The 27,699-nt window shown below is 42.2% G+C and overlaps 1 protein-coding gene across 12 annotated transcripts in view; it reads right to left on the bottom strand.

Annotated features, from left to right (window-relative positions):
- KDM5A (lysine demethylase 5A) overlaps positions 1–27,699 on the bottom strand; it is a 54,503-nt gene that overhangs the window by 12,661 nt on the left and 14,143 nt on the right. For 3 of the 12 annotated variants that reach the window (XM_084809338.1, XM_084809346.1, XM_084809348.1), the window contains 20 exons: positions 24,827–24,985; positions 23,650–23,769; positions 21,132–21,290; positions 19,674–19,855; positions 18,880–19,042; positions 16,634–16,753; positions 14,669–14,863; positions 14,350–14,531; positions 13,995–14,119; positions 12,232–12,382; positions 11,072–11,189; positions 10,256–10,611; positions 9,059–9,197; positions 8,758–8,823; positions 6,974–7,153; positions 6,361–6,522; positions 2,537–3,097; positions 1,227–1,370; positions 646–805; positions 104–324 (listed from right to left, as the gene is read on the bottom strand). In XM_084809338.1, the coding sequence (XP_084665464.1) occupies positions 104–324; positions 646–805; positions 1,227–1,370; positions 2,537–3,097; positions 6,361–6,522; positions 6,974–7,153; positions 8,758–8,823; positions 9,059–9,197; positions 10,256–10,611; positions 11,072–11,189; positions 12,232–12,382; positions 13,995–14,119; positions 14,350–14,531; positions 14,669–14,863; positions 16,634–16,753; positions 18,880–19,042; positions 19,674–19,855; positions 21,132–21,290; positions 23,650–23,769; positions 24,827–24,985 (3,663 nt within the window). The remainder of the gene's footprint in view (positions 1–103; positions 325–645; positions 806–1,226; positions 1,371–2,536; positions 3,098–6,360; positions 6,523–6,973; positions 7,154–8,757; positions 8,824–9,058; positions 9,198–10,255; positions 10,612–11,071; positions 11,190–12,231; positions 12,383–13,994; positions 14,120–14,349; positions 14,532–14,668; positions 14,864–16,633; positions 16,754–18,879; positions 19,043–19,673; positions 19,856–21,131; positions 21,291–23,649; positions 23,770–24,826; positions 24,986–27,699) is intronic. The other 9 variants (XM_084809340.1, XM_084809350.1, XM_084809342.1 and 6 more) reach the window with 6 other exon arrangements.

Genomic DNA, 27,699 nt, shown 5'->3' with positions numbered 1-27,699 from the left:
GATTGATCTTACTGTGATGGCTCCCTTCTGCTCAGATTGGAGATGACACTCTGAGAAAAGCTAAGAGAATAAACTATTCTCTGCAGGAAAGGCATGCCCTTACCTCCATGATATGGAGAAACCTGTCCTCAGATGGTGGATGTGTTGCCTGCAAGATCCTCCAGATGTGTTGAGTCTCATCCAAAGATACCTCTAGGAGATCTCCTATCATCATTAGATCTTCTAGCTGAGATTTGGCTCCAGGAGACAATTCGAGTACAGGTGGTTCTAAACTGCGAGGTACTAGGGGGCTTTTACGGGGCTGCTTCCTTGGAGTGTTGGAACCTTTCAGAGAGAAGCCAAAATCACACAGGACAAAGGGGAGAAAGTCAAAGGATAGTATTTTGAATTTTTATTAGCATAAAAAGGACTAAGAATTGTTAGAATTTCAGAAAGTATTTCAAATACTCCATTTCTTGGTAGTTGATGGCATGTTTTTCCTTATAGATAGGCAGAACATAAAGTCACTTGTATGTTCAAACACACCAGTGGAAATCAGGATTATAATGAATTACCCAGGCTCCACCAGCCACTCAAAGTGCTACATAGTGCTCTGAGATAAGACAATCCCTTAGATGCTCCCATCTATACAGAAAATGCCATTACCTTGAGAGCAGCTTTTAGAAGCTGATGAGTATGCATGCTCAGCACAGAAGGATGGAGCTGTCCACATGTGCGTTACAACTTCTTCAGATTTGATAGGAATTTCTTCATCACAGAAGAGGTTGGGCTCCAGACTGCTAGAGGATTTTACACTGGCATTGTCCTAAAACAGAACAGAGCACAGATATGGGTGTACAGAGTAGAACCTAGTCATCCAACTCCCCGTCACCCCCACAGTCTGTTCTCAGGAATTCTCCAGCCTAAATTAATCTAGTTTATTCATTCACAGAAACGTGGCTTACATTTTGTTTTCCTTTAAACACTGTAGTGGACAACTTAAAAGACGAGCCAATCTCTCAAAATGATGGGGGTGACAATGCATTTTGGCTCCTTTTCAATCAGTTAATTCAAGTGCAGTAAGTTTTAAAAAACCCTTGCAAACTTAACAGAACTTGGATCACCTTGAAGTATCAAGCAACTTTAAAGCTATGATGCTAACCTACTCTTAAGTTAGCAGAAATTTCACTGGAGGAATAAAACTGACATTAATGACACGGTTCAGAGATTTTTATTGCCATACTGACCTTTATATCGTAGCCATATGCTTCCCTGATGTCTTCATCTGAATCCGTCTCCTCGTCATCATAGTCCACAGTTTGTCGTGGAGATGATGACACACTACTCATTGCCCGGTTAAAGCCAGATTGCTGAAAACTAGTCAAGTGGCCCTAAGGAGTGAAAGGCATTTTGTGACAAAAACAGGGTCTCCAATAAAACATGTACAGGAGACAAAAAGACTAGAGCATAAGATCTCCTTTACTTGGAGTCTTTGGCCTATGGATGCAATTCATATCTTAAGGAACTGTAATATTAACATCTAAATATGGTGGTTCCAGGGATAAGGCATGGAACTTTAATTTCTAATGCTTATGAGGGCAACATCGGCTGAGAACTCTCAATACCTTACTTTGTCCATAGCTCCTGAGAGCATCATCACAACTAGCTTCTTCACTGTCTGAACTACCACCCCCTGGAAACTGTAGAAGTTAGTACCTTTCATAGGTAATCACAAAAATAAAACAAAGTTGCTAACTGCAGCAACGATGGTGCACCAGAACTACATTTCAGGGCTTAGTATTTTAGTTGTAATTTGATACTGACATAGCAAATACTCAGTTGGCCCAAGAGGAAAAAACATTTAAAGAAATATCTATTATCAGACCCCAACTTCTGCTAGTACAGGAGCCTGATGTTCAAAGTTAGATGCATCTCCCTGAGGTGCATGGATAGGAGCCAGGGAAGATGTACAGAGTGAATAAATGTATAAAGAAAGGGAAGGGACAGAAAACCTACAAAGTAAAAAAAAAAAAAAAAGGAGAACAGCTGACATGACAAAATATCATTACTAACTCCTCAATAGTAAAGCTATACTCCTCTAAGTCAAGCAATATGAAAGAAGACTTGCACTCATTTTGTATTCATGTTTTAAAAGCTGACCTGCTTGTAAAGTCTGGGAATTTCTGGCACTGAAATACAGAAGTTTTGTTCTTGGGCTATTATGGTCTATCAATTGCTTGCTGGTCAATGTATATTCCATGTGCTTGAGGGAAACTTCTAATGTGGCCACTTACCTACATTTGTAGCAAACTTGAGTTTATTCACATCAGTGTATCTACTCCTATTCCAAGTGGACTCATCCAATAAAAGGTGCCACTTTATTCTGTAAGCCTTTCAAGATATTTAAGGGGGGAAATCTTTTGGTCACAGAAGATCTGCATTCAGATCAGACTAGGTGACTGTTCTTAGTATACACTTGAGGAAAAAAGCAATTATTTCCAGAAAGACAAAAAAAGGATTACATACAAAGAAACTAACAAAGTCATATACTGCATACCCGTCCTACCTGCAGGTCAGGATTAGCTGCAGCCTTCTGGAGCTCTGCACTGATTATTTTCTCTGTTTTCTCCCGTGCAGCCTGCTCTACCATACGCTGGCTCAACACAGAAAGCTTGGCCAATGCAGAGGAGAGTTCATCAGTAGCCAGAGCTTGCCGCGCTCGATCCTGCCAACTCATAGCCCGCTCTGTCAAGCACTGCAATGCCTCACCCTCTGGCAGGCGCACCGGCAGCTTTTGCAAGGACACCAACAGGGATAAGATGGTCTCAAGGCGGGGTCTTCGAGAACGCATACAAAGTGGACACAGGAACTTGACTTCTTTGGCAGGCCAGCTTGAGCCCTTCTTTTGGGAGCTGGTTTTGGGGAGGGGCACACAGGTGCTGTGAAACCAGTCTTTGCAAAGTTCACACTGGAGCATGAACCCACTGGCTGTTTTGCGGCAGATGCAGAACTTTATTTCCTCAATGCGATCCACCATGGTCATCTTTGCCAGGTTGGCTTCCCTGAGGGCATGCATAGCTTCCACTTCCTTCTGTTCCCGGTCCTTGAAAACAGCCACCTATTCAACAGAGAGAACAGCTGACAACTTTTCACTCATTTCACCAGGTAACCTCACATACCCTGTTCAGACAGAGACATTTATGAATCGTTCCTCAGCTTGCATGGCACTAAAGGAAATTTGAATAAAAACCACTGTAAAATTAAAGCAAATACATAAAAACAATAAAAAGGAGCAGAAACTTTCATTATGATAAATCAGAGTCAGAATAATACAGTCGTCACTGTCCATATGAAACATACTAAAGATTGGGCTAATCTGGCCTCCCTTGGGAAGGAATTCTATAAAGGTGCTGTTGCTACAGAAAAGGTCCTGTCTTGAGAATCCACCAACCTAAGCTCTCTAAGTGATGCTACATATAACAGGTCCTCTATGACCGTGGAATACAGGTCCTCTATGACTGTGGAATATGGGCAGGTTTATATGGGAGGAAGAAGTTGTTCAGATATCCTGGCTCCAAATCATTTAAGGCTTTTTAGGTAAAAGTCAGCACCTGGAATTGAGCTCAGAAACAAACTGGAAGTCAATGAAGCTGATCCAAGAACAGTGTCATATAGTCTAACACACATGCCAGATAACCATCTGGCTTCTGTATTTTGTGCAAGCTGTACTTTCCAAACACTTTAAAGACATCCCTATGTAGAACATGTTGCTGTAATGTAGACAAGAGGTAATTAAGGCATGCAACCACTGCATGCCACTGCAGGGGAACTGACTGCCCAGAGAAGACAGGTAAAACTGCTTGTTGGATTTTAGATACGAGGTCGTCTGGTTTGTCTGGACCCCTGGTTGGAGAAGGGCTGGTAACTGACGGGAAAACCTCAGCCTGACTGGTAATGGCAACGGGGGGCCCTATGTAGGGGTATACAGGGCACTCGGTATACAGTGGTATACAGGCACTGCCACACTGAAGCAGGGCACTTGGCTTGTAACGGAACCAAAAAATGCCAGGAAATCACCAGGGACTCTAAATCGCCGTCTCCATCAGTCCATTCTTCCCCCATATCGACCACCACTGGGTCCTCTTGAGTCCTACATGATTGGTCTTCTTGGTCTGCTGGTGCTCTCAGTCACAGAGCTGCATCAAGTTCTTTAGGTCACACAGCCAGGCAGCTTTCAAAATGGCAGGAGCAAGAAGACTGGTCTAGGAAGGTGGGGGGAGGGGGTCACCTGCATCCCCTACAGAGATTTTAGTGTAGCTTTGACTGCCCTTTGCGTCTCTGGCAGAGCGAACATGCCGGCCTATTACGGCCTCAGGGAGCTCGCCTTGCAGTTGCCGCCGGGGGTTGGGCAGAGAGCAGGCCGGCTGCTTCGTTGAAGGTCTAGACCTGCCACTCTTTATTGCTGCACCCCAGAATTGTGACTATTCAGATATGTCTGACAATCTGCCTTTCTTGACTGGTAGCCTCCTGTGCTCACATAGGCAGTCGTCTAGAAGCAGAGGGAGAAATTCAAAGAGAAAAGCCAAGGAGATAGACAGACAAAGCGCTGAATAAAGTAATGAAGGCTGGGGTATCAAAAGGGTTAAAGAAAAGGAAGTATTTTAATAGAGATAGCAAAAAAAGAAATGGTAGAAACTAGGAGGTTGTTTGGAAGCTCTGTCCTGGGCAAAGGCAGAGAACAAGCTCAAGAGAGGAAGAGCCAGATGGAGGGACTAGGCAAAAGCCTGGTCACATGTTCCGTGCCTTGCCCTGGGTAGTGGTGGTGGGGATAACCCATTGTGGATGGTTCCTTGCTAGAACAGGGAAAAAGATAGAGCTGGGTATCATCAACATAATGAAAGCCAACCCTCAAACTCTGGATGTGTTTGCACAGTGGCTAAATGACTGAGCTATGAACCAGGATGCCCCATCACTTCTGCCATGAACTTAGTAGATGGCCTTAGGCAAGCCGCTCTCTCAGCCTTATCTTCAATATGAGAGGGAATGCTATTGAATTACCTTTACAGGATTGTCAAATATTACACCTAGATAATGCAGGTGAAGCACTTTCAACACTGAAAAGCAGTAAAAAAAATTAATGTCTGGAGATACCGCAATCATATTTTGTATTTCCTATGGAATTGTGCTTAGGAACTGGGCTGTAGTCAATGGCAGCTCTCCCCTATCCATGTAAAGGGTATATTTTGCTGCGGTGAATGACGAAGGCTACACAGTACATTGAGAAATTCTTGCTTGACAAACACCACTTCACAATTATTTGTAGCAACAAAAGAGCATAGCTTTGGAGGTGCAAAGGAGAAATAAAATTTGCAGTCAGTATACTTTATAATTGTTTCCAAATGTGCCCCATTTTTGAAGCTGAAGAACTTCAGCCATTTTTGTTAAACTGAAAATGTTGTTTCATACCCAAGGCCAAAGTTTACGCTGAAGAATGTTCAGTAAAAGAAAGAAATCTACTAAAGAAATAGAAGAGTTTCTCTTCTAAGCCAGGCCTGAAACCAAAGGTCTTAACACCCCCCCTGAGTTATAAGGAAAAAGTTGAGCTCTCAAGTATTTAGTATAATGGTATCATTCATATGCATCAGGCACAAATAAATTAATAATCAGAATGGTGCACTGTATGAGTGCTTCCAAGTACAGGTGTGTACTTACTACACAATAAGCTATCAGTCATAAACCAGGCTGGGTTAAAAGGTTAACCTTTCACAGCATGAAAATGTGAACACTGAATATGGATAAACTAGGTGGTGGATGCTTATAACAATAATACTTACAAACTTAACAAATGGTCAAACAGGGCTTTTAGAAATGGAAAGTAAGACTTACCAAGGAAGAAGAGATTAAAAGTAAAATTTAACTACTAAAAGATGAGATTAACAGTTAAATTAGCAACCATGGATCAAAATTAACACATGCAGTTAGTTATATTGGAGGCTGGATAAATAAAGTAGTGATTCCTAATTTTAAACTTGAGGTCATAAGGTCTGACAGTTTCACCATTTTCACTCTGATCTAATCCCTCTGTGCACACCTTACAACTGTTTCAACCTAAAGGCCAGGATGTGGAGTTAAGAGGCAACCCCTCTCGGTGCCTTCATCTTCTCCTTGGGCAGAAAATTTTCTGTCTTGACCTCCGAATTATGTGCACTGAGGAAAAGAAAGAACTGTACACAGTGTAGCTATTCTAATAACCTAGCTAACCTAAAATGGACTCAAATGCCTGCCCCAGATTAATAGCAATTATAAGCTTTACCCTTCCGATAGGTAAATTACCAATAGGTAAAAGGCCCTTTATAGAGCAATGCCACTATAGTTTCTTACCACAGCTGCAGTGTCCCTAGTCTCTTCCAGACCATCTTCCAGTTCACTCAAGGACTCCATGTCAAGATCCTTTTCTTTCTCCTTCTCTATTAGCTCCTTCACTCTTTTTCGCCTATTCTTACTGTTGCCATAAACACCAATATCAGTTCGAGGACTCAGAACCTGCAACCAAAAAGTAGAATGGTTATAGGAGGAGATATATACATGGTTCTACAGAGCCTTGAAATTCTGGAAGACAAAATTTCATTAGAAAACAGATTTGTCATGGGGACCAGGCTTCAGTCCACATTTATTTTTAAAAGATTTGTACTAATTAGTAAATTGAAACTTTGAAAACATTTCAGTTTCAGCCAAAGGAGTCAAGCTTTCCTAAAGCCAACTCCTTTCCACGGAACTGAAGTTTATATTTTCACTTCAACCCTGTGCAGATTTCCTGCTTCTCAATCTCTTAACTATGACTGAGAAACATTAAGACACCAGGAAGCATTACAGCTGCACTAGTCCCTGGCATAAGAGAAAGATGGCCCAACAGCCCCAATTACCCACTTGCCACTTATAAGACAGTGTCAAGAATGCTTCTCTAGGCCCTGGTACAAGATTGCTCGCAACTAACCTGTAAGAGTGTGTAGCTGGAGTTCTTTTTAAGGAATGTTCTGCCTGTGCGTTCCCTCCATGCACGAGCTGCTGCTACCTGCGAGTCAACTTGTGGCAGAGCATCAAGACGGACAGGGATCAGGCGGCCTTTTGCAGACAGATTCTCTAGTTGCTCTAGATACGCGTAGTTGCTTCCGTTCTGTGAGGTAAAGAATAATGCCCAGTTATATACTCCCAACACCACACCAAACTGAACTTATCTCAACTTACAGCCACAGCAGGATTTCAACAGTGTTGCGTTAACATAATTAAAAATATACCCTTCAGTATTACTACTCCCAGGACAGCTGCTAAAATAAAATGGATAAATACAATAAAATCAGCCACAGCAGCAGAATAAAAACAGTTTGACCAAGGTTTAGAAAGAGGTCTAGGAAAACACAAGGATATTTGCCTGGTGCTAAAAAGAAATAGGAACAAAAGGAAACTGCTTTACCCTAGGTCAGGTTATTTAGCCATCTAGTCCAGTACGGCTGGCAAATGGCAGTAGTTCTTTGGGGTCTGCATAGAGGTCTTTCACATCAACTGCTACCTGATGTTTTTAACTGGAGGGGCCAGGGATCAACCCTGGGACCTTCTGCATGCAACGCAGGTGCTGTACAACTGAGCTGTGGTCCCTCCCATAAAGACACGAGCAGGCACTTGGCATGCCACCTTGGGGAGAGTGTTCCAAAGGTGGGGCACCACAACCAGAAAGGCCCTCTCCTTGGTAGCCACTTGCTTGATCTCAGAGGGTGGAGGCACATGAAGAAGAACTTACAAGGATGACCGTAGTGTGCAGGTGACCCTGGGCAGTGCCTTACTCTACTAACTCAGTCAGTAATAACAAAACACACATTACATAATTCATACACACATTTTTGTAGTTCCCATAATGGATTTCAGTTTGGTTTGGGGTTTTTTAAAGCACACAACTCCTGAACTCTCACCTCTAAATACCAAGTAACTCCACTAAGACACCCTGCTTGTGAGGCACAAGCAAGCTTACACAGGAGCATAAACAGAAAATTAATATACTTCTCAATAACCCCAGAAAATAACCAAAGTGATTAACTTTTGCTCAAGTGAATGCAGCAACAAAAGCCAAGGTTTAAAAGGCAAGGGATGTGGTGGATGAGCCAAATACAGTTTATGCTATTGGGTATATTTATTTATTTCATTTCTATACCGCCCAATAGCCGAAGCTCTCTGGGTGGTTCACAAAAATTAAAACTAAACGGCACATAATAAAACGATTTAAATTATATAAAAAATTAAAACCACAATATAACAATACAACCACAATAAAACCTAGCAGCAGTGCAGGAATTTAAAATGCAGATTTAAAACAGCAAAGCTAAATGTCTAGAAAGCTAAAATGCCTGGGAAAATAAAAAGGTCTTCACCTGGCACCGAAAAGAATACAATGTAGGTGCCAGGTGAACTTCACTAGGGAACTCATTCCACAGCCGGGGTGCCACAGCAGAAAAAGCCCTCCTCCTAGTAGCCACCCGCCTCACTTCCTTTGGCAGGGGCTCACGGAGAAGGGCTGCTGAGGCTACTTATTCATTAGGCAGAGGGCTTCCTTGACTGAAATGTTCAAACTCAGCAATTCCTACCAGCACTATATACCCACCCTTACATTTTAAAGAAAGTTTAGAGATGTGAATGCTATCACAGCTAAACACATTCTCAGCCACAAAATTGAATCCCTGCTTCAGATGAAGAAAAGAAATTCTATAACAGCACATCTGAATATTTTACCATTTTATTCTTTGTTGTTGTTTTATTGCTATATTCTTTGATTGCTAGCTGCCTTGGGCATCTCCACTGAAATGGAACAGAAAGATATAAATACTTATAATAAATATTCCGAAGAAGCCACTGCAAAACATTGCAGGATGCATCAGGATCAACTAAAAAGCACCCACAAAAGTGAAAGCTGTAACAAATAACCGATCAGATTTCAGAGCCCAGGGAGTAGTACTTTTTTCAGGGAAGGAAGCAAATAACTGCTTGCAAGGATCCAAGTTACAGATGCTGCATTGCTTGCAGTTAACCATACCTGAATGGCCTCTACTTTGCCTGTCCAGTCTCGAGCTCGCTGCAGGGCTTCTCTCAATGCCAACACATTGGGCAAGTAAGCTGGGATATTCTTTGCTTCACTGACAATGCTCTCCAGAGCTGCTATGCTTTGTCGAGGCCTACAGAAGAAAAAAAAACAACCTGATTGGCATATATTCTTGCTTTCTGGTCATGATCAATGAAAGCCTCGACTAAGTACCACTCAGCCATCACCTCAAACAGCACCAAGAATAATGCTTTCTCCAAGGCAGTGCAAGTATTTATTCCACTTGCGGCTCACTCTTCGGAGTGGCCACTCTAGTTTACCCTCACAGCTACCTTGTAAGACTGAGAGTGACTTGCCCAAGGCCAACTAGTACATTTCAAGGCAGACTATGGATTTGAAACAAGGTCTCCTCAGTCTAGTTCCAATACTCGAGCCAATACAATACACTGAGTCCTGTAACTGAAGTCAGCAAAGCCTCTTAAAACCAAGGGCATGGAACACTGCTTCATCAACTTTGTGCAACATCTAGTCTATTAGACTGGTGATGAATATCACTACCAGTAGGACTTAGCTGTAAAAATTTCCAGACTTTCTGAAGCCATGGGAAAAACCCAATTTTATTTAGCTAGAAATAGTCTCATGAAGTCAGAATATTAAGGACCAGTAATGTATATAGATGAGTTAAATTTTATAACACTGAAATATCCAACTTTTCAACAGTGTATTATTCTCTAATACTGCAGATTGCCTTTCATAAAAATAGTCATTATTCGTTCTGAGTGAGTAAAACCTTGTCTTAAAAAGCATTTCACTCATCCATTGGAGAAAAAAGTTCATGATTTTTCCCCAATATTCCCCCATATTTCTTATTTTTCCATTGGAAAAATGGGAGGGAAAGACCTCAGAAAAAACTGAAACCAGGTACTCGCATCTCTAGCAGGACTTAAAATTCAGTTTTAATGAGAAGCTGCCAAACTGCAACTTATCTGTCCTTGAGAAACAGGACTAAGAATGGCAACGTTTTGGTTTCCTCATTTAGCCACAAATGCCCAAAGCAGGCACCATCATCTATGCAAGTGCTGCACATGCTTACTTATGGCTGGCTTGGAGTAAGTTCAGCTACGAGGGAGGCCAAGACTTATTTTATAGGTCCCATAAACAGTGAGCAAAACAACCAACAGTAATACTCACCGTGCTTGGAGGCAGACTTTGGCTTTCTCTTCCCATCTCTCAGAAACCGTCAGCAGCTCCTGCAGTTCAGCCATGGCCTTCTCCACTGCATGGTGTGGTGCCAGCCCCACCCCGGAGTCAATCAGCTTCTTCATCACATCCAAGGTGACTCTCTGAGGATCTGACAGAGTCACCCGCACTTCATCCAGCCAACGAGCCTGCTGCAGCTCTTGCTTCAGGCGAGGCAGTTCAGGAAGTTCCACATAGAGGCCAGTGCCCATGTCTATCAACATCTGCAGTTTGGATGAATCTGGGACTTCATCCATCATGGCCTCCTGAGCACGGTCATGAAACTCTTCAACATCATCCAGCAAGTTCTAAATGAAGATTTGGAACAAGTTGGTCATTCAGCACAGTGATGCTAACTGTCACAAACACCAAAGATATTCCTGACTGTTTAGCTAGGTCTATTTAGAACGAGCCAAACATTCAGAACTATTGAGGCACTAATGTATGCAATTACATCTGCTGTCAAGCAAAAAATAAAGTGGAACAGTTTATTACAAGGGAAGTTGTCTTGTGGAGTTTCTAACAGTTGACACGGGAGGCACAACCACTACAGTGTCTTACGTGCTTCGACTGGACTAGCGAGAAGAGTTCTAACTGGTTAGACCCAATCTAAGTAATGTTAAACCTGCACCCCTCCACTCAAAATATTTTTCTTGATTGTTACTGCTGGAAGTAATCAGGGCCAGTCTAATTATTGCCCACTCTTCACTTTTCTGGGATGCTACAGTGACCAGCTCAATCCAAGTAGAGCTTTCTCCAGATACCCACCTTTACTTGCCGGGCTTGACTGATGACGCAGGGAAGACTAAATAGCTGTTGGACAAAAGCTTTCAGTTCTTCCACAGTCAGTTTAGTCCGTGTCCTCCCACTCTCTGGGCTCAGCCTACTTTATGGAAAGAAGAGAACTTTGTAAATCCCATGCACAGCTCCTAGAGAGCTGCAGAGTAAATGAGCAAGTCTTAATAAATTTCTCAAGGGTAGGATGACACCTCTATTTCATAAGTATACACAGCAGTAGAGCCTGAGGCTGTGCCACATGTACTGAAAAATTCTGTTCATAATGGGAATTATTAGAAAGCCAACATGTACCTATAAAAATGTATAACCTGCCTTTCCATCAAAATTGATGTTCAAGGAGACATACAAAAATTTTAAAAACCTACACAAGGCAAAGCTAAACTTAATGCAGCTACAAACTCAAATAGAACAATTAGAACAGAAGAACACATAAAAATCCAGAAGACATCAGAGTTAAAGCCTACCAAAAGCTTCACCTCACACCTAAGAGACATTTAAATCAGCACCAGGTGAGTATGTTTGAGGAAGGCATTCCACAAAAGACACTCTGTCCACAGCAACTACCCAACTAACATCTGACAGTGGGGTGCCCAGAGCAGGGTCTCCATCAATGATCGTGACAATCGGGCATGCTCAGGCAGGAGGAGGCAGTTCCTCACTATATCCCATTCCAGTTAGGGATTTCTAGTTGAACCCAGAAGCAGACCGCAAGCCATTGAAGTTCTTTCCACACCAGCAAAAATATGACCAACATTGTGACCACTAGGTAATCACCTGGCCATGTTTTGAACAAGTTAGTTTCTTAAAACTTTTCATAGACACTGTTTAAAAGGCTGAACCTGTTCTCCAGTTCTCTCACTATTGCACAAACTTTCTTCAGACACTTTAGTGGTCAGGTTTTCACAATTCTACCAACTACTCGAAACGTTCTTTCCATTAATTTTTCCTCTTCACACCCACACTATCAGCCACCCCACAAAACCTACCACCAGATATTCTAATTGAAAAGAGTCCATTTTGGCAAAGCATGCACAATTTATTTTGATTACAGGATCAGCACTTTTGAGCTGCTGATCTTTAAAGTTATTTTCATGCAAAAGAACCCCCACTTTCACCCTTCCTGGTCATACCTGTACTTTTGTTTTTTGCTCAAGAGCAGTTGGGCCACTGAAGCACAAGTCTCTGCCTCTTTCACGGCATCTCTTAGCTTGCGGAAGAGGTCATTCTCTGGATACTTCCTGTCTTCAGCATCCTCCAACATCACTCTCAGCTCAATCACATCTGCAACAAATGAGCTAAGAGGTCATTTGCACAAGCATTGCAAATTACTTTCCCCTAAGCCCTAAGAATGCTAGATTTAAAAAACTCAAGTTGTCACAATAGAGGATAACCATCATTTCATTATTAGCCACTTCCTGAACCAAAACATCTTGGACAAGAGGGGTGAAAGGCAGGCTGGCAATCAAATGCTTCCACTAATTAAGTAACTAGTTAAACCTGACTTTCTCACTTGCCAGATTACTAGTCCAGAACAGAAGAATTTCTCACAAGGGTGGGCACACCAGCTTAAGACCAATCACTCTGCACTGATTACATAACACATTACCACACTGTACAGAATAAGCCTTAATTTTAAGAATCAACCCTTTTCAGGAAATATGCCCCATAGCAATACCCGGACCTTGGTTTTATGAGCCAAACTGCACACATTAAGCCTGAATTAGCCAAAGCTACTGAAAACATGGGGCTGATATGAACTAATGCTGAAAGCATTTACCACCTGATAAAATATGCAGCAACTAATCAGTCACTCCTGGACAACTGGTCCATTTTTTTTAAAGGAACAAATAAAAGTTAAGCATGCACTAATAAAGGAAGCAAATATTTTAGACACCCCCACCCCCCAGATAATTCCATATTATTCATACAGATAGCTAGCTTGTGCCAAATGTATACTACCTGCAACATCCCTCAAGCTTATTCGGAAGGCACTCTTTGAACTCTCTGCAGGAGCCATAATGCCGAAAAATATGCAAGTAACTCCACATACCAGCACATGTATCTTTGTGTGACCTGCCCCGAACAGCAGCCCTTCACTATGCCATATCACAAGCTATTGCCTCAAGCCTAGGAAATGCTCAAAAAGCAAGTCTGGGGTAAATTAAGAAGACTGTTTTCATGTGTTTCAAAAGGCTGACTTGAAAGACATGAAGATGTGTTAAATAATGTGTTTACTTTATTTGTTTCTATTTTAAATATTTTAGTATTGTTGGATTTAAATATATGTTTACAAATGTACTAGTAAAGCATTTTGTATAGTTTTTCCCTGACTCGCATATTGTTTAAAAGAGGGGTGCAGAACCAAAACAGTGTGGGGGCTAGATTTCCCCCCCCCAGCCCTCCACACGCCATATGATGTCATGTGGGCATGCCCATGCCCACCCATTGTCATTTGCTCCCTGGCCCAAGTGTTGGGTGCACTTGGGCTGGGGACAAGACTGCTGAGTGCAGGCTTCCCCAGTAAGGCAAACCCTGCGCGAAGTGAAGCTGAGTGGAGTCAGCCAGCTTGGCTTCATGTGAGGTTTCTCTAACTGGGAAAGCCCACATGCAGCAGAGCAGAACCCATGCTGTTCTCTCCTATCTGTGATCAGAGATAACAGTGGGGATTCCTTCCCTGTGTTTTCCCCAACCCCCGGGAGGGACAGGAATTGTGGAGGGCACAGAGCTTGTGAGGCCTGCAGAGGCAGCACAAGCCTCTGTGGGCTGGAGATTCTGCACCCCTGGTTTAAGGATTTGTTTTTGCCCAAGCCAATCTCTAAAATGTGATTTCCAACCAGTTGCCAAGGATTCCCCTTGCCTAAAGATCCCTACAGGAAACAAAGCTGCACCTAACCTTTCTTGTGGTTGAGGTTAGCAGACAATGCCTCTGTGACCCTGCTGACCCAAGTATCATAGGACTGTGCTCTGACTTTCACTCCATACAGCAAGGAAGGGAAGTCCTCTAGTGGATACCGGTATCTGGAAGTAAACAAGGAGGAAGAGCTTTCAAGCATATGGCAACTCTCAGATGAAATAGAAGTAAAGAGGGAGCGATATTAATAACTTTCTATATTTTGTCAGACTAATATATACTGGGTCTGTGGTTAAGAGGTAACCTTAATACAATGCGTCCTAGTGAGAGCCTACAAAAGAGCAAATGTGTCTACAGGAGGCAGCAGTATGGGTAGGGGCCATTGGGAAAATCGTACCTTAGACATTTCTTCTGCACAGAGCATGAACACAAATCATTTGGATGATATAAGCACACAAGGCGCTCAGGGTTACAGGAGCAGGTAAGAGCAGACAAGAAACATGTGGTCCTACAGGCTGCACACTGACGCTCATCATCTGGAACCAGCTCAAACACTTCCTCCTCTGACATCAGCACCCCCTGTTGCAAAACAAAAAAAAGGGGGGGGGTATCTGATAAGGATGCTGGGCAGGAGAAGAACTTTCTTTTGTAAGGCCTTACACATTCTCTTTGCTCAGCCCCCAAAGGCTGGAAAGCTGCAGTCTCCCTGAACTCACCATCTGTACAACAGACTCCCTTAAGCGGGCCTCCTCTTCTGTCATGAGAGTCATTTCCTTGCAGACCATGGCAGCCAGCCCAACATCCAAGCACTCAGGGTCTGCAGCCATCTTAAAGATTAGCTCCTCGTGAGAGAAGACACAGTGACGCCTCAGTCGCCGGTAATGACTTACACACTGCCGTCCTACTGGAAGCTAGAAATGCAAGAAATTTTTGGTTTAGAGTTATGGCACAGCAGGCTGCCTATCTCCTCCTCCTGGACTTCCATACTGGGGGTCAGAAGACGAAGAGAAAAACAGATTAAAATGGTCTCATTAAAGGTTGTAGGCAATTATTATAGGAATTAAGTGTGTCATAGTATCCAGTGGTAATGTCTCCAGAGACCATGGTAAGTGAAACGCTTCAGAGTCTACTCGGGAAAAAAGATGAGGGAATTGGTTCTGCAAGTTCCTGGATCCCAAAGGCTTCATTTCACACTACGAAAAAGTAGTATCAAATGGCCTATTTGAAACCAGCCTCTCCCCGTGAAGCTCCAAGCCAACCACATCATTAGTTAAGAACAAACAGGGATAAAAACAACAGGGGATATAAGAAAAAAACATTAGAAGGGAGGCCCAAAAATAACCTTCCCTAGACATACCATCTCCTTGTAGTACCTGGAAAGTCTATCCAAAGAAATTGGGAGTGTCAACACCCCAAACAAGAGAAGTTAAAGACATCTAAACAAAGGATGTCTGCTTAATTTTGTGTCATCTTACTTTAATTCTTTGTTGCATTTTAATAAAGGTGTATAGTGATATCATGTTGGTCTACAGAGTAAGATTTATACAGCAAATGTTGCATAGCACCTAATACACTGTCAACACTAAATATTAGAATAATAAAAACAGGTATGGTGATCTTAAGAGATCAGATGACCTCAAAAAATCTGGGGAAAAGTTCTGCCCACTCAAAGGAGAGATATGAAAAAATGGGGGGAAACCAAAAATATTTTCAAAATGATCAGTAAGTTATTAATTTGTCAACTGCATTATAGTAATGTTCATTTCCGAGCTCTGGTTCTATACAAAGTAAGCTTCTTCTGCATGATAACATGGAGGTCAACATTATTTCTAAGCTCAAATGATATAACCTTGCTTTTTGTTTTCAATTATGATGTTTTCCTATTTTCAGCTTTTATTTCATCCCATTTGCCAACTACAAAGATACACACTTTATGTATTTTAGGGTGCAGTAGTTTGGCGCTTATCTTCTGTGCATATTTTGAATTACTGTTGAATGTATACTTCTTTTTTTACTTCACAACACCAACAGTACTACCAGAAACTGATATAACAGCTAATCCATACATAATGTGCTTCATGGTCTTAAGAAAGTAAATAAAATTTAGATTTGATCTAATCAGTACTGAACATGTTTCAGTTTTCCCCAAATGTCTAGGGTTTAAATTTCAAAAAGGACAACCTCAGCCACCCTGCACTCACAAATAGCACCACACAACTTCTGGAAATTTTGTAAGGCTTCAAGTTGCATCTAGACTGGATAAAGAATGTTCTTTTGGACTTCTGTAATGCTTTATCATCATAATATGGTGGAGTATGTAGTACAGTTTATTATGTGCAAATTATACAGGGAGCTTGATGTGGGTTAACATGAAGAAAATGAGAGCACAGCAATTACATCTTTGTATCTCAAAGGGCCAAAGGATTATTCTAGTAGGCTGCCTGTTCCCATACTAATGGCAACAAGCAAGATAGGAACAGGAGGGTTGCCAAGCTCTTAGCAGACAGCTAAACTGCTAGGATCCAACATGGCTCAAGGCAGGCAAAATCATACTTTAACGTTTAACCAAAATAATATGTTGCAGATGGATACTACATAGCTGCCCTTTACTGTAGTAGTACCAGGCAGTTCAATATAGCATAGGTTGCACCCCACACAGGTTGTACCAGGTGTATACAGACCCAGTCAGCAGTGCAGAAGTTCACAGCTTCAGCAAAGTTGTAGCCTTGATTAAATCCAGAGTGATAGGCACGTGGAAAAGTCACAACAAATTCACCAGCACACTGATTGGTCCGGTACACCTAGAAATGAGCCAGTGAGAAGTGTGAGATTCAGAGAAGGAAGTATCATTATCACACAACTCCAGTCTTTCAGAAGTGAACATGAAAATGAGTTGTGAAAGCGGCTAATTTATGTATTTCCTTTTCTCACACTTCTCCAATCACTTCATAGACTCCACTCAACTAGCAACCATTTCAACTGACATGGGCCACAAAGGAGGTTGGTTTTAAAACCTCAAAACTTTTTTTTCTTTAGACACAGAGCGCTTTGAGTCACATGCTGTGAATCCTGAAAGGAATATCTTTCAACTATCTGGAAGTGAAATCACTTACCACCTTCATAAGGGTTAACAGCATTTGGAACATGGTATGCACAGCTTTGTAAGGGTAAAGAATTGAGAAAGTATTGATAGGAACATGGAAAATAGAATCAATTGCTGCTTAATGAGTCAGCAACACTTGTTTCCTCCCAACTGTGGCCAAGTTTATACAAAATGTAAAGATCAAAGTTTTAACGAAGTATGTGCCAGTAATGATTAGTTTGATAACTTAAATATGCTTCCTGGTTTCAATTAAAGCATTCTAGTCCAGGTTTAACAAGGCAATTTTTTGTACACTACCTAATTCTTGAGGCAATTTATAAATAAAGTATCGTCATTACAGCTGCTGAAGATCAATGCAAAGGGCACTCCCAAGTTCTATATAGACATGCTGGGAAAGTCAAGACAAAAGCTACACAGCTGAAAGGCTGAAACTGAAAGTAAGCACCAGCACCATAATAAGTTATTTAAAATATTTTTATCCTGCCTTTCCATTAAAAAAATGGAAAGGGTGGCTAACGGATTTTTAACAAAAACTATACAGAAAAACTCATTTAAGATGACAGAGGTACAGCAGATAAACATGACAAAATTCATTATCCAGCAAGTCAGTTAACGCTATCATGAAGTGGGCAGGCCAAATGCCTGTTGAAAAAGAAAGGTCTTCCCAAGACAGAGGATGTAAGACATCAAAGTGCAGAAAACGCAGGCCTCCGAAGGAAGGGAGTTCCAAAGCTACAGAGAGACATCTCCCTACATCCCCAATCAAATGTTGACAGACTGTTAAGGACAGTCTCTCCAGTACATCTTAATGAGCAGGCAGGCTCATATGAAGGATTATAGTTCCTTTAAGTTATCCTGATTACAAGCTGTTTAAAGGTAAATAACCAGCATTTTGCATTGGGGCTGGAAATGGACCCAAAGTCAGTGAAACTGTCACAAAAGAGGGTTCCTATGACCCCGCCAAACCAGCTCTAGTCAAAATCCTAGTTGCAACATTTTTTCAAAGGCAGCCCAGTGTAGAGCACATTGTGGTAATTCATTCTCAGTATAAGTGAGGCATGTGCCAAAATGGCCAGATCTGTCCTCTATAAAAACAGGTGCAGCCATGCAAAAACACTACTGGCCATGGTTGCCAGGAGTATCCAGGAGCAAAATCAGATTCAGGAGGACTTCTGCTTGCAAACCCGAATTTTCAACAGGAGTGCAACCTCAAAGACAGACCGAACTATTTTCAAATGGGCATTCCTACTAATCAAGAGCACCTCTGTCTTTATGTGATTAAGCTTCAATTTGTTTGTCCCCACTCAGTCCATTATCAACTCAGGCACTAATTCAGTTCCTCTTGCTAGAGAATTGGGCATCATCAGCATATGAGTGGTAGCTCACTCCAAACCCCTGGATGACTTCTCACAGCAGTTTCATGCAGTTGTTAAACAGAATGGAAGATGGGATTAAACCTTGTGAGACATCACAGGTCACTGTCTAAGGTGCAGCACCACCTTCTGAAACTGCCTTCCTAAGGAGGAGTGGAACCATCGCAAAATAGTGCCTCCAAGACCCTTCCCAGCCAGGTGGACCAGGAAGATACCATGGACGATATTATCAAAAGTCACTGAGAGGTCCAGTGGAACCAACTGGGACACACGCCTTGTCCAGCTCCTGGTGCAAGTGGTCCACCCAAGCTACCAAGGCAGTCTCCATTCCATAACTGGGGCTTGAAGCTGGATTGAAATGAAACTAGAATATTTAAAATGCTATTCCAAGTCATTCTACATGACACAAGACAAAGAGCCTCTCAGTAGATAAAGATTGTGCACTACTTACAGGCACACCATGCTCCATAAGTATATTGGGGTTCATGATGGTGACTAGCTGGTGCAAAAGATCAGGCTGCGTCTCAAACAGCTCAGGAGCTAGCTCTCGCATCACTTCCTCCAGTTGTTCAGCTGCATGAGAGGGCACTCCATACCATGTCTTTGGCTCTCCCCTAGAAGAGCAGATAATCCATTACCCAACTGAAAGCAATTCTAGCTTAAGACCCACATTATGAACCTTCCCAAACCTAATCTAAAAACATAGGCCTCTTCTAGAAACAATACTGGGACTTTGCCAAGAATCAACTAAACTGGAAAGATACAAGGATGGGCAACTTGTTTATAAGCTTCCAGCATGACCATCAGGACTGGAGAGGCAAGAATCAACTAAACTGGAAAGATACAAGGATGGGCAACTTGTTTATAAGCTTCCAGCATGACCATCAGGACTGGAGAGGCAAGTAGATGCCCACATTTAATCATACACTATTAACAACATTATACAAACAAGGCAGATACCAAGCAATACAGTGCTTTCAGTGCTAGTATGAAAAGGACTATAGACATTATCCTGCTCCTCCCCACATATTTGAAATATTTTCCCATTTAAAGATGTACCTCTGCTTCTTATTAATGCCTCCTTCTCTTACAGAACATTAACAGTTTTACTTAATGTTCTGCTGCCCTGGGCAAACAACTTGTGTAACATCCTAGAAAAGATTAAAACTGGGCAGATAAGAATGGCACCATCATCATCATCCTGCGGAGGCAAACACACATCACCTATGCAGCAAGAGTCCATACCAATGAAGATAGTTGATGGAATAACTCCAGTGATCCTCAATGTGCCAGCAGAAAGAGGAGAAGCACATCCCCACATAAAGCCAGGGCACCTTCATGCCAGAAATATCAGCATTGATGTGAGCAAGGACAGATTGTTCTAGTACTGGCATGTTGTTGAGGTTCCAGCCAGAATGGGCATACTCCTGCCAACAGAAAGAAGAACTTCGTCAAGGAAGTGGCCAGAAGGCAATTAATGCACGTTAATACAATACAAGTGTTAGTCTTTAAACTCTCTTCCTATCTAGGTCATAATGCTTTGACACATTCTGGCACAGTATGGCTGGGCAAAATTCACTTCTTCAGATGTTTCATCCACTGTTCCAACCTTGGAGGGGGGGGGGGTAGAGAATATATTGCATTGAGGGCAAAACCTGCCCTCCACCTCCAACATAGGCTGACCCAGCCTTCACTTATAGGGATCCCTTGGGAGGCAGGAGTTATGTGTCCTAATATACAAGTCAAACCTCCCCATACCACATGACATAATAGGCATTTTGTTAGTTTGGATATAAAAAGGTAAAAGGTGTCCCCAACCAGTCATGTCTGACTCTAAGGTGTGGTGCTCATCTCCATTTCTAAGCCGAAGGGCCAGCGCTGTCCGAAGATGCTTCCGTGGTCATGCGGCCGGCATGACTGAACACCAAGGTGCACGGAACGCTGTTACCTTTCCCGCCAAAGCGGTACCTATTTATCTACTTGCAATTTCTTGCTTTCGAACTGCTAGGTTGGCAGGAGTTGGGACTGAAGACGGGAGCTCACTCCGTCACGCGGCACTCAGGTCTCGAACTGCTGTCCTACCGACCTTCCGGTCTTCAGTTCAGCGTCTTAACCACTAAGCCACCACGGCCCCTTTTGGATATAATGCTTACTTAATCCAGGTAGATGTGTTTTTACACATTTATCAGAACACACACATTCCTTCCATTTCTCTCACCTCTGGTTTTGTGGGAAAGAATTGATACCTATGGTTTTGCAAACACTACTTCAAGTTCAATTTTCTAACTAGGTAAAAGGCACTGCTACGATAAGTTCCATGAGCAAACTACATGTTACACCGCAGCCATGTATAACAAAAGCTCTTTCTCCATTACGAGGTGCCTTGAGGAGTGAGAGGAAAGGGAGTGCTTAAACCTTCCCTTGCGGTCACACTCCCCGAAAATTCCTCCCCCACTGCTTCCACCCCCCACTGAAGTTCCAGTAGTGGGGGGCCTGCCAGAGTGCCAGCATTTGTCCCACCATGTCAGGTGGTGGCACCAGGCCAGATTATCACCAGTAAATATCAGAAAGAATGTTAAGCTGTATGTTAAATCTACTGCCTCTCTCAATACTGAAACAGCCTGAATACATTGATCCTCAACACACTGAGACCTAGCTTTCTGGTATGCAGAACCACATGCAGGCTGCGTATCCTAGCCACACCTCTTCTTCCGGCATTAGTTTTCGCCTGCCATCCTTTATGGGGAAACCACTTCCGAAGTCCTTGGATGAAATGTCAGCTCCATACTCAACAATTACATCCTCCTCAATGCTGCTGACTAATCGCCAAAACTCCTTCTCCACCAACTCAGTAGGAACCATCTGAAAACACAGAGGACACAGCATAAAAAGGACTTTGAAGCCAGCAAGCTACAAGTAAATGGTACAGAACAACACTTATAACCTCACAGGTTATACTTCCCCCAACCCACATTTAAATTGCTTACTTTAAAATGCACTAATTTTGTAGGAACAGAAGCCATGATAAAGAAAAGAAAGTGTAAGGAATGCAAAGATGAGTTTTCCTCAGGTGGTAAAGTAATTTTAAAGCATAGTTTGTGTGCCTGCTGTGGGAAAGGGGGGGGGGGAGAAGTGCCATGTGGAGCTGACTTTTCCCTAAACTGTAACATTCAGACAGGAGGTGGGAGATATCATGCACGAACACTCCCCTTCTGCCTGACATGCTAGTTCTCTATGGGTAGCGAAATAGGAGTGGTTTGGGTGTGCGCAAGCAAGCACACAAGCAGTCCAACATGGCACTTAGATGCTGCCACTTTGCCCAAATCCATGCATCTGAGTGAAGTGGACAGGTAAGAATCCGTCACTGTGGTAGTCTTCCTGCTGCAGCAAGGAAGACAAGCATATGGATCTATGCCATTGTCTTCACCTCAGCTCAGGGTCCACAAGAGGCAGTAGCAAAAGATGGTAAGGTAGATAAGTGGGAACTAGAAAGAGCATTTATCACCTTAGGAATTTTTGCCAGCCAACTCAAAATTTTAAATGTACCTCTCATATGTACCTGCTTGGATCATCTTCAAAGACCCTCCTTTTGGTGCCTTTGCCAAATGAAGTTAGGCAGGTGGCTACAGGAGAGCACCTTCTCAGTTTGGGCACCCCATTTATGGAGTGCCCTCCATAAGGAGGCATGCCTGGCACCCACACTTACCTTTTCAGCACCAGGCAAAGACATTTCTCTTCTCCCAGGTATATTAAGAGTATTGTATTTGTTGTTTTTAACCTATTTTTATTGTGTGAGCCACCCTGAGAATCTAGTTTTAGGACAGCATATAAATATTATTTTAAAAAACTAAAATAAAATTTCATAAGTTCTGACAAGGCTCAACCTGGATTCAGAGAAATCATGTCTTCTGCATATGAAAAGATAGCCAACACATGAATATAAAACCTAATCCCTCTTCAGTAACTATAGTTTAACAACAACCAGGGCCAAATCAATGAATATAGTAAATAGTGTTTGAAAAAAATAAAGGAAAAGGTGCAAATTCAGTTGTAGAACACATGTTTAGTACATGGAAGGTCACAGGGTCAGTCCCTGGTAAGGATGCAAGAGAAATTCATAATGGATTCAAATGAGATGGGATTTCTATGAACTTGACCTGCAGATTCCACAGCGGAGCAAGTTTTCCCAAGTCACGTGGATTCCACAGACTGGGTTTTTTAAAAACTTTTGGGAGGGATTTGTGCTAATGGGCATTAGTTCTAATGCACATTAGCAGAAGTTCAAATTAATGCTAATACGCATTAGCACAACTGGAACAAAATTTTCCTACATCCCTAAAAATAATTTGATTCAATCGATGAGTGGATGACGGAACAAGGGAGGCCTCACAATCTGCGGAACACAGATAGAATGTATTTAACAAACTCCATACATCCCTAGTCCCTAGCTACTTCTAGCTCAGCCTTCCCCAACCAGGTGCCCTCCAAATGTTTTGGATTACATCTCCCATTATTCCTGACCACTGGTCATGCTGGCTGGAGCTGATGTGAGTTGCAGTCCAAAACACACGGGGGGACGAGGTTGGGGAAATTGCTCTAGCTAGAGACTCTTAAGTCATAGGGTTGGGAAAGACAGAGAGAACCTCTGCCAGTCAGAGTAAACGATGCTGTGCTAGATGGATCAATGGCTTGTCACCAACCAAAAACATTGCTATGGAATGTTTATAGAATGCCTGCCTGCACATGTTTTACAAAACCGAAGTCCAACTCTTAATGCCGCCAGAATAAAAGCCCATTTGACTATGAAATGGTTTGACACCTGTACTATTGTTTTCCCTTTAATTCTGAAATGCAATTTTATCCTATATGGATACAGAGAAGAAAAGAGCTTCCAATAAGCTTCCTTGGCACATACATCTGGCCCCCAAAGACCTATGCCCCATTATTGTTCCATGAGCCCCAACCCTTCTTTCACAAACTCTATAAAAGTAAACTAAGTTCAGCAAAAGTACATCTAAAAGCAAAGTTGCGAAACTATTATCAGTGGTTAAATATTCAAGTTGGGTGCACCAGTTTTTGCCAGATGAAGAATTTCAGGCTGCTACTGAGCATAATGTGAATGCATCAGAGACTTAAATCACATCAAACATTTCAGAACAAGAGGATATGAATCTCTCTCTCACACACACACGCGCGCGCGCGTCAAGAATTACATACTTACATGAACTGGCATGTTGAAATAATCAGACTTGAAATTATCTGCCATCTCACCAAAGCTCTGGAGGGAGTACTCTCGAACAGCCTGTTCAAATCCAAAGGCTTCACGTGGTTTGTTACATTCCTAGGAGGGGTGGGGTGGGGGGAATAAATATCATTGATTGTGACAGATGAAGACAAGCAGTTCAATCCCTTACTGCAGAATACTTGATAAATATCATTTTACCTGACCAAGTATAAGGAAATATTAAGCTTTCATAGTTTTCTCCAGATTAAGCAACTGTAGCTAGCCAAGTAATTAAGCAAGTCAGGCCAACTAGCACATTTAGCAGGAACGGCACACAGGCGACTTGCTTCCCAAAATACTGAGTCCCTGCACCTGCTGCAATACATTACATATGGGGAGAGAAAGACAAGAAAGATAGTGAAGCAAGCTGTGAACATCTGATCTGTGAGCCTGGAATGGAGACAAATATATGGAGCATGGACATATGGGAGTGGGTTCTACAGCTTTCTTAGTCACCTTGGCAGCTATGCTTGGCAAAGGTAAGTGCTCTGGCAGGAGCTTGCTCAGCTGTATCTTGGAATTAAGGCTTTCTCCAAACATTATAAAATGCCTGTGTAGAAACCCAATCCAGATAGGAAAAAGCATGAAAATCATGATGCATCCCCACATATGACAACTGCAGTTTCCCCAGTAAACCATGATTGAGGCTTCCTGCATTATGCACACAGAGAGCTGAATCTAGCTTTAGGTACCTGCAACTTAGCTGATGGAAGCAGAGTTCCCAATCCCTCCTCCTCATGGAAGCCCCCCAAAATGCTACTTGGGGGCTTGGGGGACTCTACTGAATGGGATGGGCTGTGGTGCAGATGGAAGGCAGTGTTCCAAAAAGCAGGTGGAGGCAAGTTCCATAAGTGGAGCTCCACTCATGGAAGATGCCTCCACCCTGTTTTCAGGTGTGTGTCCCTCCCTCCCAGCCTTCCCCATTCAGTAGGATTTCTGTGACGCATTTATGGGGGCTACCATAAGGAGAAGGGGCAGGGAACTCTGCTTCCACCAGCCAAGTTGGATTGAACCATTATCTACATCAGGGGTAGGCAACCTAACTAAGAAGGGGTGAACCACTTGTTCTTTGCCACCCCAGTACTTCCAAAAAAGTATGCCAAAAAAACTGTACCTCAGCAACACATTTGGGGCATCTCCAGTCACCCTTGGGCACATCAGGCAAAGGGGGTATTAGGCAAAAGGTGTGGTAGCTGTCATCACACCCATCACACAGCAGCAATTTATCCTCGTTGTTTCCCCGACCACAGAACAAGCAGACATATAAGTCAACCTGTAGGAAAGACAACTTCTCACAGTCTTATGACGTTTATGCGCAAGCCAACAGTTGCCAGGCAAACCTCCCTCATTACATCTAATGTAGCAGCATAAAATGCTCCTCCATAAGGAGGGTCTAAAAAAACCCTCCATCGTACTTCGCAGATAGGTAGAAACACACCTCTATGTATACAGAATACACAAAATAGAGTGCAGTTACCAAGTGCACCAATGGAAAGAGGAAAGGTATCATCACTGTAGCCCATGATCTCATTACAGGGTTGGCTTGAAATTTTTCAGGGCACTGTTTTTAACAGCCCTTGGGGAGAACCTCTGGCTAAGGCATTGATTTCCCCTATGTTTATTCATTTCCCCTATACGAAGGAAAGTTTAAATTGCTTGGAATTGCTTTATTTTAGTTACATTTTCAAATTACAATTGCCTAAACCAGAATGTTCCAATTTTATGACTTTTCAATAAATAACTTCATATTTTTTTCTTATTTCAGCGCATATGTTTGGTATGGTATATTTTAAGGAAGAAATGACATGTCATTCCAGTTTTTGCAACATAACATGTAGTATATAAGCTCTGTCAGAGATTTCAAACTGTGTCAGAATTTCAAAGCTTAAATTCTGGTCTCAGAGTACAAAGATACACTAGCAGTCTCTAATTTTGCAATGCATTTTTCTGTTTAGGAAGCTAAATTAAAAGCCAACCTACTTGACTTGCTCAGACTGCAATTCTATATGTGCCTACTCAGAAGTCCTACTGAGTTCAATGGGATTAGTTCCACTGAACTTAGTCCCAGGAAGTGTGTAGGATAGCAGTCTTAAGAGACTATGGGTAGTATCCATGTTAGTCCTACTTAAGAGTAGACCCATCAAAATGAGTGGGACAAGTTAGACATGTCTAACTTAAGTCTCATTTATTTCAATAGGTCTCCTCTATGTCAGCGTAACACTGGTTACTACCCCTAAGGCGGATTCACAAGCTATTTGCCCCATGTCAGCTTCACTCTTATAAATGTTTCAACACAGAGTCCAGTGGTTCAAAAACTAAAACAAATTAAGATACTTGTTTGATTGGTATTAGGTCATTTGGGTAGATTTGGAGGATTAGAATTTTATATCCAGACTGAAGAATGTGCTCATTCCCTTCAGTTTAGCAGGACATCTGTAGAAGATTTCATAGGTACTACCAGAATACGAGCAAGTCAAAACCTTTTATGCATTAATTGTCCAAGGCATGATATTTGTAGGGTGTTATGTACATACGTATATTCATAAATCAGTTCATATTATTAAATGGGTTAACTGACCAGTCTCCCACTTACTTCAGTGATTTAAAATAATGAAATGTACTTATACATCAAAAAGATCCAATAATTACTACAGTTGAAATATAAAATATTTTTATATGAGGAGATAACATGCATCAACCAATAACATTATGCAGAAGATTGGCTGTATGAATACATTTTATGTTTCTTTACTTTTGGAAGAATGTTATTTTTGGCCTGCAAAGCTATCCACTCTTATGGTAACTCTGCAGAGCTGCAACTTGAGTGTGGTGGTTCATACAACAATGAAGGCTAACTGCACAAGATCACAATCTTACAGGTTTAAAGGAGTTGTCATTTGTAACTGAAAGCTAATAATTCTGTTTTCTAATATAATCCTTCCTTGTGTTGCATGTAGGGTTATGTAGAATTCAGGATGTCATCTCTTTAATACGTATTATAATTAATGCATGTAATTGATGCCACATAATTAGTCACATTCATTGACCCTTAATTTCTCTTGTCTTGAACCACCCAAAATGCAAACAAAATTTGAAAGGGGGCATGTTTTGATACATTCATTTCACATATGCTTCTTCCATGAAGTGCTGATCACATACAATAATGAACCAGAAGCTCTTCTATTAGCTCGCCCTAAGATACTGGCCCTGTTCACATGTAAGGTGATGCCATGATAGTTACGGAATTTGCACTAACCCTGGTGGCTTTGCATGTCGTGGGGCAGGGGGAGAGAAAAACCCGCTAACCACAGTTCTGGAACCACCCTGGCTAACCACCTCTCTGCAGCAGGGTTAAGGGTCCCCAGGGTGGCTTACCGTGATGTTTATCGTGCTCCAGTGGTTAAAACAGCCTCCGGGGCTTTATAGACAGCGCCCATAGAGACAATGGCCTAGAGCATCCACTACTTCCAACGACGCTCTAGCTGCTGCAAACTTTCTCTATGGTTGCCAGCACACTGGAATGGCTGGAGAAGCCAGTGCACCGGCCACTGGGATCACTGGTAGCGGAGGCAGGAGGATGGTTACGGTAACTATGGAGGGGGGTGGTTATGGGAACCACATGGCGCCACATGGTTCTTGGTCATGTGACGGGCATGTGCATCATAGTTTCACTAACCATCCCCTCCGTAGTTACCCTAACCACCCTCCCCCCATGCGCATCTGAACAGGCCCACTGTATGTAACCAACTGCAAGCAGTCTTGCTTGAAAACAGTGCATAAAACTAAGAATACACTGAATAACTTCCTCCAGCCATACTACATAAAAATAACCAAGTCTCAAAACTACTGGTACACCACGGAGCAAAACTCATCTAAGATTTTAACCATGATCAAATACAGAATCCTCCAGTTTCAACATTTCTCATCTTGTAGGTGTCTCTTGCAAGGTTCATGTAAAAATCTGTGAACTAGAGCATGACTAAGAAT

Source organism: Heloderma suspectum, chromosome 7, assembly GCF_057233095.1.
Source record: "Heloderma suspectum isolate Gila_16-S chromosome 7, 16-S_ref, whole genome shotgun sequence".
NCBI lineage: Eukaryota > Metazoa > Chordata > Lepidosauria > Squamata > Helodermatidae > Heloderma > Heloderma suspectum.
This window is presented reverse-complemented; position numbering and strand designations above follow the sequence as displayed.